Below are 10,888 nucleotides of genomic sequence, written 5' to 3' on the forward strand. Positions count from 1 at the left end.
TACACATATAAACATGAGATGGGAGTGGAGGGAAGCCTCAGCCAGAGGTATTATTGGAGGTGTGGGGGAGTGAGGGTAATGCATTGAGAGTGAGAAATAGAGTCTTTGATGAAGAGAGAATCTCCTCCGCCAGGACGAGGCTCAGGTCTATCATACCAGAGGACAGAGTAACCAGGGAGAGATACTTGGGAGTCAGAGACGTCTTGAAGGAGGAAAGTTTCTGTTAAACAGATTATGTCTGGTTTGTCAGTGACAACCTGTATGGAAAGATGTCAGGTTTGAGCAATGTCAGGTATTGTTTGAGGTCAATATTGTTAAAGAAGAGGGAGGGGAGGAGACTTTGGTTGCAGGGGAGGGGGAGTGTTGGACAAGGGAGGGGTGGGGGAGGTGAGGAGACTTTGGGTGCAGAGGAGGAGAGGTGGAGGATAGGACGATGGAGAAGGAGGGGAGGTAAGGAGAATTGTTGAAAGAGTGTGGGGGATTGCAGAAGAGCTTGGGGAAGGAGCTGGATGAGGAGGAGAAAAGGCTCGGTGGTGATGGGTTGAGGTACAGTGGGGAGTAATAAGAGATGGGGCAGAGGGCAGTTGAAGATTGGAAGAGGTGGAGTGATGAGATGGAAGAGAAAGAGAGAGGGCAGGGGAAGGAGGCAGCTTTGTAGATTGGGGGGGGGGAGGGGGCAACTTTGAGAAGGGCGATTGAGGGTGAGATTGGAGGAGAAGGGTGAGGGGGTAGTTTTTGAGAAAGGTGAGAGGGAAGCTTGGAGGAGGAAGAGTGTGAAGGTTGCTTTGAGAGGGAGGGGTGAGAGAGAAGCTCTTGCTCACCCTCTCCCCATTCTACTCACCCTCTCATTTATTCAAGGTCATCTGTCATCTGCTTGTAAATCAGCAAATATAAGACCTTTCTGCATAAAAAAGGTGCAAAAACTGATCCCTGCAACTCCAGACCAATCATCCTGCTCCCCATCATCAACAAGATCATGGAATCCATCATCCCTTCCGACATCAAATCCTTCCTCTTCTCTTACGGCTTGATTTTCGACCATCGATTTGGATTATGACCATGTCACTCTACCCTGGACATGCTACTTCTGCTTTCCCAACAATGTATGGAGGTTCTAAATGCCAAACTTGAGATCATAGCCATCTCCATAGACATATCGCGAGCTTTTGATATGGTCTGGCAAACCGCACTGCTCACCAAACTCTCTTCTTCTGGTATCCAAGGCCATCTCCACTCATGGCTCACGGTCTTCCTGTCCTGTCACAGTCAACATATGGCTTTTAATGCATTTCTCTCATTTCCTCTTCCTGTCCAGGCTGGAGTTCCTCAAGGAAGTGTTCCAGTCCTGTACTTTTTCTGTTTTTCCTCAATGCTCCTGCCTCACACCTTTTTCGGCTTCACTCTGTGGTGACCAAGGCTTTTCGGATCTTTGGTATCTCCAGCGATGAAGCTGAGCCTTTGGGTCTCTCATTCTATCATCACAGACAGGTCGGTGGTCTTTCTGTCTTCTACCATATCCTCTTCAGCCTTGCCCCCCCCCCCACTGCTCTTTCTGTGACCTGTCTCCCCTATATTTCCACAGAGTGCTCAAGGTTTGCCAAAAACCCCCTCCTCGTGAAACTTCCAAAATCAAGAATTACTGCTCACCTCCACTCTTTCTTTCCTCTTTTTTTCTCACCTCTAGTACAAACTCCCACACTCTCTTCAATACCACTCCTCCCTCCAGGTTTTCAAAGCAGCTGTTCACCACCATCTCATGTCTTCCCCCATCCAAAATCTTGATCTTTACTACCCCCATTAATCCACCCATACCATCCTCCTTCAAATTCCATGTTTTTCTTCCTGAAAGTCCCTGTAGTGTCCATCTTGTTTACCCCGTGTACCCCGCCCCATCCCTCTCCTTTCCACAGATCTCCGAATGTCTCTGTTCCCCACTATTTTTGCTTCCCTCTCCCGCTCCTCTTGTCTTTTGCCTTGTTATATATTCTGTGTGTTAGCTCTTACACGAGCCTCGACATGGTATTTTAAATAATTTAAAGATATAAAAAAAAATTAATTAATTGCTTTATGTTTATTATTTAATTAGTTTAATAATGCAATTAATCAATAAATTAATTAATGTGCACCGCTCCCCCCCCACCCAATTCCATCTCCATGTGCTGCAATGTCACGCACTGCAGGATTTGTTAATTATTTATTTATTTGGCATCTTGCTCAGCTTGACGCCATGGAAACGAAGGTCTTCAAGATTATTGGAATCTCCTGCGATGAAGCTGAGTCTATGGGCCTATGACTTCGCAATCACAAACAGGTCGGTGGTCTCTCTGTCTTCTACTGCCTTTCTGGTTTTGCAACCTCTGCTCTTTCCGTGCTCCCCCCATCCCTCTGTTCCCCTCCCCAGGTTTCTGCAGGACACACACTGTCCACCATCAGCCCCCTGTGGTGAAGCTCCCTAGATCCAGAACCATTGCTCATCTCCACTTATTCATTCCTCTTTTTTTCCCCACCTGTGGAACCAACTTACACATTCTCTTCAATCTTGTTCTTCCTTCCAGTTGTTCCAGACAGATGTTCACCACCATCCCAGATCATCTCCAATCTGAAAACATGATCTTTTCTTCCCTTGTTTATCCCACCCCAAATCCCTCCTCCTTTTAAATTTCCAGTTTTTCCCTCCTGAGAGTTTCCCTCTGTATCCATCTTGTCCACCGCATGCATCCTGCCCCCCATTTCTCCCCACACCCATTGTTTGTCCAAGTCTCTCACTATCTTGGCCTTCAACTCTGCCGTTGGTGTTTCACCCCTCTTTCTCTCTCTCTGCTGTTCATTTTGTGTCCTGTTACGTTCAGTGTACTAGCTCTTCCATGAGATTCGACTATGTTTCCAAAAACAAATGCCTGCGTTTACTCGTCTTTCACGCAAACATGACTGGAAGTTTATTGTCGTCGTTCTTTAAAAAAAAAAAATGTTTGATTCCCCTTTTTTTGCCCTCAAATAAGTTCTTACCCTTCTGTTGTTCCAGCGTCCCTATTTGCTTTTACCAACAATGAATTATCACATTTGCTCATGTTCTTACTGATTTGACTGCACAATCAACAAACATGGGAAAGTAATTTGTTGAGACATCTATCATGTACAGCAGTTCTATGAAGGATGTATTTTGGAATGTTACGGAATGAGAGGATGTGGCAACCTGGAAGAAGTGGTATCGTCCTTTGTGTGTGTGTGTGGGGGGGGGGGGGGGGGACAGCCATGTGTTTGGCGTGTTGTATCTTTGGTGTTATTAAACCTGCAGCGATGTCAGTTATCGACAGTTGACTCTTTGTGGACAAAGATCCAAGACGTATTTGGGATAGTGGGACATGTTATTTAAGAGCGGCAGGGATTCTTAAGCATGGTGAGTTGACACGATTGTTCAAGTTAGTGTGGTGGTTGTGCCACATTTCATTTGATGGCAAAAACCTTGGATGATATGTGTGCGATCATAACAGGATTAAGCCACTCAAGGGAAGTCTGTAATTACACATAAAAGACTTTCTGACTTTATCCCAGTGCAAATAATTATTATTAATCTTGTGCATTCATTGAGTACATTGGTTGAGTTGCTTTGCTGGAAGCTTGAACCCTCTCCACCCTCATTAACCCTCCCAAATCCCACCTTTTCTTTTCCAGGGCATTGTGTTTTGTCCCCTCTTCGTTCACTTGCCTTTCCATTTTGTTCCATTGGTGCTTTTGCTTGAATGGTGTATCCCATATTTCATTGTGGTGTAACTGGTTTCAGACTGAGTTGAAATTTAATGCTCTATCCCACAAATAGATGCTGCTAAAGGAAATTTGACATATTGTGAATGCTTCATATCCAGTAACTCCTCACTGACACCGTTCTCAGTTAAACAAGGCAGCAGTGAGAATATGGACATTTTATTGTTTGGAGAGATGTTGGATTAAACTGCTTCATTTGCCAAATTTCCTGGTGAGAATCCTGCAGAGAATGAATAATTCAACCAAATTTAAATGCCCAAAGTCTTGCTCTTGTGAAATACATTGTGGGATGTTTAATATCGACATTCCAAAGGAATAACGAATTCTTCCCAATTTGAGATGGCAGTCCTTCTCAGGTGGCTGTCCCCCATCCATACTCATGATCTTCTCTACCCTCATTAAACCTCCCAAATCCCACCCCTCATTTCCAGGTCATTGTGTTTTGTCCCTTCTTTCTTCACTTGCCTTTCCATTTTGTTCCACTGCTGCTTCATTGCCGGTTTTCTCTTCCTTTTGTTTCAGCCCCCTTCTTGATGTGCTTTAACTTTTATCCTGATTGCTTACCCCTTGTGTCATTCTTCCCTCCCTCACTTTCATTCTTCCCTTCTCCCATTCTTCCTCCAAGCAGCCTTCTGTTGTGACTCTCCACCCTACTGTTTGTGGATTTTCTGGCTTTCCTCTGTGTTCTGTCTCCTGTTCTTTTCTTTTCTGCATTTTGCTTGTTCCATGAGCCTCAACTTTATGTAAAAAAAAAAATAAGAGTATTTACTATTAGAGCATTTGGAAAGATGGTTTCAGTGGGAAGTTTCTTAACAGATAACTGTAGAGAAAGATATTTATTTATTTATATTTATTCATGTGCAGCCTGTGGCTGCTTGGCTGTATCATTTACTGGGAGTAGGAAGATGGCACTCATTTTGCTGACCTCGGAAGGATGACGGGCTGAATCAACCCACCTGGTGTTAATTCAACTCCCAACATAGACTTAAACTCAAGACCCTAAGATCTTAAGCCAGCCACCTTAACCGTTAAGCCAACACTAGGCTTGAGATAGAGATTATGATTGGTTATTAGGTAAATGGCTTAATTTGGAATTGGAGATTGATTTTAATTTTTTTTTTTAATGCTTTCTCTTTTCAGATGCTGCTGCAGCAGCTGCATCTTGTCTTGGAGCCTTGGCAGCTGAGGTTCCAGTTGAGCAATCGATATCTCAGGAACATCACCAGCCCATAACCATCACCTCAAATAGCCCTATTCCAAGTCGACTTTCTGATCTCGCTGTTGCTGTAGCTGCAGCTGCAGTCGGTGCTCCACATTCTGGATTTGATATCCAACCTGTCACGACCATCACTGTAGCTCCAAAAACGTACGAGTGCAAAACCTGTGGAAAATCCTTTGGGCAGAGCTGTGCACTGGCTCGGCATTCCCGCAGTCATTCCGACGAACGTCCGTTCACATGTCAGGACTGTGGCAAGTCATTCCGTGGTCGCTCTGATCTTGCAAAGCACACTCGGCGGCATTCGGGAGAGAGGCCGTACCGTTGTGCATCATGCGACAAATCGTTCAGTCAAAAATCGAATCTCCTCCGTCACCAGCGCTGTCATTCTGGCGAGAGATCTTTCACATGTGACACTTGTGGTAAAGCATTTGGACAGAAATCAAACTTGCAACGCCATTCTCGTTGTCATTTGGGTGAGAGACGTTATATTTGCGCTGCTTGTAAAAAGGCCTTTGGACAGAAATCAAACCTGCTGCGACATGCCGCTGCCTGTCACTCTGGTGAACGACTGCACGTGTGTGGAGAGTGCGGAAAGGCCTTTGGTCAAAAGTCAAACCTGGCACGCCACCGTTTGAGTCATAGCTTGAAGCGAGAAGCAGCAGCAATGCCACCTCACGAGTGTGCAAGATGTGAAAGGGTTTTTGAAAAGCGTTGCCATCTCGTCAGACACGTGAGATCTCATCGCGGTGAAATAGAAATGGAGATGAAAATGGAGGAGGAATGTGAGAGGAATGCTGCAGAGAAGAAAATGGAAATCGAAGGGCAGAACAAGGATGGAATGGCGGAAGAGAATGAGCAACAACCTGAGACACTGGGGACTGATGAAAGAGAAAAAGATCAGAAAGTGTTCCTTCAGAGTGAAGGAAATGCAATGGGAAATATGGAAATTGGAAACTTGGGAAATGCTACACCACAAAGTATCGAAATTGAACTGACAGAAACAGACCTACGCCAGGAACCGAAAGTACAAAATAGTAATGAGTTGGAGAAGTGTGAAAAAGAGCAAGACATTGCAACTCTTGATTCAGAAGATGAGGAAAAAATTGGGAATTCAAAAAAAATCGGTGGAGTTCAAATCTTGGTACAACAAAGCCTGGAAAGGTCGGAGGAAGATACAGGCAATAGAGATTGTAAATTACCATAAATAATGCATCACTAAATTGCAAGTAGTTTAAAAAGCATTTGAAAAACTGCGCTTGCAAAGTTTCTTTTTGAAAACTGTCCAAAAATATATAGCTTCTCACTTTTCCCAAATTGTTTTTGTTGTTGAACCTCCTTCATGTCATCTTAGTTATATATTGATTAATAAACAAAATAATACCATGCTTGGGGTGAAAAAGAAAACGGTGTTTTCTTCACTTTCTTTCTCCGTATCAATCCATCTGTGCTTGTCTTCCATTTTCTATTCTTGTTTTATTTTCATTTTGTCCCAATAATTTGTTTTAATCTCATTTGTCCCTAAATTATAAACCTTTCAATATCACACATGCCCCAGTTGTTGGACATCGTACAGATTTGTAATGATGTAAAATGTTCTTGTAAAATATCAAAAGAAGTTAAAGATTTCAGTTTTTATCGTTTGTTTTGTGTGCCCACAATAATTATGTTAATTTGAAACTTATTCAACAGGATTTTTTTATTTTTGCGTTTATTTAATGTCACGTGATGAACGTGTAATGAAACAATAAACCCTATAAATTGCCAATCATCCAACTCAACCTGATGGCATTGTTTATTTTTGTGATTTTACTTAAATAGCCATCCATAGTTTTGCTTTATCCTCTTTCTATAGATAAAAGTAGCAACCTTGAAAGGTACAAATTGGAACAAGTAGATATGAAAGAATGGTAGATTTCATGTTGAATGTTCTTTTGTTTTCATTGATGGTTGATGGTAGTTTGAGAGTAAGCGAATCTGCTAAGATAATGCAAGGTATTAGCATTGAACATTGCATGAGAGCTTTGATTATTTTATTTTTTTGTAACTAGTTTCTATCTGGGATTTATTAAACTCACCAAGTTTGATCATTTTTGATCTAAATTTAAAGAATAAGCTTTACGACAACAAAAGCTTGGAAAGGTAACTGGACTTAAGAATGGTAGATTTGTTCTAATAGGCTCCAGGTGTTCAAATTTCCATGAGTTGATACAATTATTGACTAATTTGATTTATCCTTATTTTATTCAAATAAACTTGCAAGAAAAGGGCGTTCAGGAGAGAAGCCTTGTTGAAATATTTTGCATTTTATTCCAAAGCATCTTTAAATATTTTGAGGTGTTTTTTTGTTTTCTTTTCAAGCACTTGCTGTTTAATGATTCACTTTAACTAAAATACTGTATTATTAATTTTGCTCAGTTTTTAACATAACATGTGATATGACAGTAGATTTTAAGCATTTCATTACAAGTTATTGAAAATTGAGTTTCTTTTATTGTTGGCTTTTTTTCTGTTCATATCATGTAACACCAATAAATATTACTAAGATGCAAAAGATTAATTTCACATTTTTGTCTCTGCATTTCCCTGCCTGGTTATCTGGTATTTCATCATTCTCAGTTGTACTAAGTGTAATTATAAACGAAGCTATTTACATCACCCTGTTGTTGGGAAGTCATTTATTTACAAAATGCATAATAAGGGTGAATAAAAGGGGGAATAAAAGCGAGCGCCGAACGCAGTGGTGTGTGTGTGTCGTAAGAGAGAAGCTGCGTGGAGAGAACCGAGTCTCCGTCGGGGTTCGGAGTGTGTCTGTCGGGGTTCGGAGAGTCTGGAGAAGCCAAGGAGCTGTGTGGAGGTCTGGGCTCGTGTCAGAGTCGGGAGCTTGGAACAGTCAGTCGGTGGAGGTCCGGGCGTCGCGAAGGAGACGCGGGCTGGAGGCGCTGCCCTGCTGTGTCGTGCGAACCTGCGCATTCGTATGGGGAGAGCCGGAGAGAGCTCGCCTGCCACGCGGAAGGCCCGAGCTCAGCCGCGGCTACGCTAACTGGCGTGGGGACGGGACGTCGCGACTCGCCCCATCAAGGCACCACGAGGGTGCAGGTAACCGGCAACGGTCTCGTGGGGCCCTTTCGGTCAGCAAAGTCCCACGTTATAAAGGCCCACGGGCCCAGTCTGACTCCCTTGTCTATGAGGGGGTCTTTCTTGCTTTTCTTTTGAATGAATGTTGTGGCACCGTGTCCCGCTAAGTAGAAACTGTTTAGTGTACATTGATAATAACTAATAGACGGTGGTAACTCTTGGTCCTTGCTCGTGTTCTGTGCCCGTCTCGTGCATTGCTTGTTTGGTTGCATGACTGCATGCATGTTTTTGCATATCTGCATGGCTGTATATGTGCACGTGTTGTAAAATAAATGTGCTTGTTTAAATGTACCCCGTTCGTCGTGTCATTTTCCCACATTGAAGTGCCATATTGTTTTTCGGAATACCAGTTGGTTTTTGAATACCGATAATAGAATCAGGTCCGGCGAGGTCTGGCGATAATACCCGCTCGGTTATCCCAGAACGGAACGAACCGCTTAAGCAGTTCGTGTCCGAACAGGCCTTCACCAAGGTACGGTCCCTCGGCAGGTTACCCGCTCGAATACTTAGGTATATCGATATTTGGCGATTGACCCTGTCGCGCGCAGGTAGAATACGGACTGGGCCGTGGTGTGCGTTGAAGGCACACCCGTGACTGGTTCTCGGCGTTGTTCCAGGAAGTCACGACTGAATTGTTCGTCCGGTGGGCGTACGGCTGCTATTCGGTTGGAAGCGGTCATTCGCATGCTGGGCGGGCGAGAAATTTGTAACAATATACAGTATATATATATATATATATATATATATATATATATATATATATATATATATATATATATATATATATATATATATATATATATATATATATATATATATATATATATATATATATATATATATATATATATATATATATATATATATATATATATATATACAGTACCAGCCAAAAGTTTGGACACACCTACTCATTCAACGGTTTTTTCTTTATTTTTACTATTTCCTGCATTGTAGAATAAAAGTGAGGACATCAAAACTATGAAATAACACTTATGGAATTATCTCGTCACCAAAAAAGTGTTAAACAAATTAAAATATATTGTATATTTTAAATTCTTCAAAGTAGCCACGCTTTGCTTTAATGACAGCTTTGCACACTCATGGCGTTCTCTCAATCAGCTTCATGTGGGAGTCACCTGGAATGCTTTTCCATTAACAGGTGTGCCTTGTTAAAAGTTAATTTGTGGAATTTCTTTCCTTCTTAATGCGTTTGAGCCAATCAGTTGTGTTGTAACAAGGCAGGGTTGGGAAACAGTAAATAGCCCAATTTGGTAAAAGACCATCATTTTGTCTGTCTTGTAGTAGTCCATATCATGGCAAGAACAACTCAACTAAGCAAAGAGAAACAACAGTACATCATTACTTTAAGACAAGAAGGTCAATCAATCCGGAAAATTTCAAGAACTTTGAAAGTTTCTTCAAGTGCAGTCACAAAAACCATCAAGCACGATGATGAAACTGTCTCTCATGAGGACTGCCACAGGAAAGGAAGACCCAGAGTTACCTCCACTACAGAGGATACGTTTATTCGAGTTACCAGCCTCAGAAATCGCCAGTTAACTGCACATCAGATTGCAGCCCAAGTAAATGCTTCCCAGGATTCAAGTAACAGACACATCTCAACATCAACTATTCAGTGGAGACTGCATGAACCAGGCCTTCATGGTCAAATTGCTGCAAAGAAACCACTACTGAAGGAAACCAATAATAAGAAAAGACTTGCTTGGGCCAAGAATCATGAGCAATGGACATTAGACCGGTGGAAATTAGACCGGCGTTCAACAGGACAATGACCGAAAACACACCTTCAGGCGTGTAAGGGACATATATATATCTATATATATATATATATATATATATATATATATATATATATATATATATATATATATATATATATATATATATATCTTCTTCTTTCGGCTGCTCCCATTCGGCGTCGCCACAGCGGATCATCCGTATGATCCGCATAGTGATTTGGCACATGTTTTATGCTGGATGCCCTTCCTGACGCAACCCTGGTCGCCTCTTACGACACAGGGATATGGTACACCTATTTTAACCGGGGTATACAAGGCCCAGTACACTGGTACTCATTTCGCCGACCTCGGAAGGACGACAGGCTGAGTCAACCCCCTGGTGTATTAATTCAGTGGCCCAACGGGGCTTGAACTCAGGACCTCTTGGATCCCAAGCCGCTACCCTAACCACTGCGCCAACACCAGTGGTATATATATATATATATATATATATATATATATATATATATATATATATATATATATATATATATATATATATATATATATATATATATATATATATATATATATATATATATATATATATATATATATATATATATATATATATATATATATATATATATATATATATATATGTTCCAGTATAAAGGAGCGATTTTCTTTTATTTTGTTCCCCCTTTTCTGGATTTAAGTCTCTGTGTAGAAGCACCTCGATTTCGAATTTCGGATTAGTTTACCTCACATTATTTTATTCTGATTATTGTTCTTTGTAAATATTTGTCTATTTTCATTAAATGTGTTCATTTTAAGTGGCTGTGTCGACATTTGTTGATCAGGTCGTAGTATTCGTACCCTGAGCTCCATTTGTTGTCAGTGGGATTCGAACCCTGATCAACATTTCACATGGGACACAAAATTGTTGATCACGATAATTGGTGCCAGGAGAAAAGAACGCTTGGAAATTTAAGGGAAATTATATATATATATATATATATATATATAT

At 41.4% G+C, this 10,888-nt stretch overlaps 1 protein-coding gene across 1 annotated transcript in view; it reads left to right on the plus strand.

Annotated features, from left to right (window-relative positions):
• LOC147029251 (uncharacterized) overlaps positions 1-7,636 on the plus strand; it is a 34,203-nt gene extending 26,567 nt beyond the window's left edge. The window contains exon 5 of the mRNA XM_085880168.1: positions 4,903-7,636. Coding sequence (XP_085736294.1) covers positions 4,903-6,185 — 1,283 coding nt within the window. The 3' untranslated portion in view covers positions 6,186-7,636. The remainder of the gene's footprint in view (positions 1-4,902) is intronic.
• The last annotated feature ends 3,252 nt before the right edge of the window (positions 7,637-10,888 follow it).

This window comes from Eptatretus burgeri, chromosome 4 (assembly GCF_056783735.1).
Source record: "Eptatretus burgeri isolate ZD-2024b chromosome 4, Ebu_testis_v1, whole genome shotgun sequence".
Taxonomy (NCBI): Eukaryota; Metazoa; Chordata; class Myxini; order Myxiniformes; family Myxinidae; genus Eptatretus; species Eptatretus burgeri.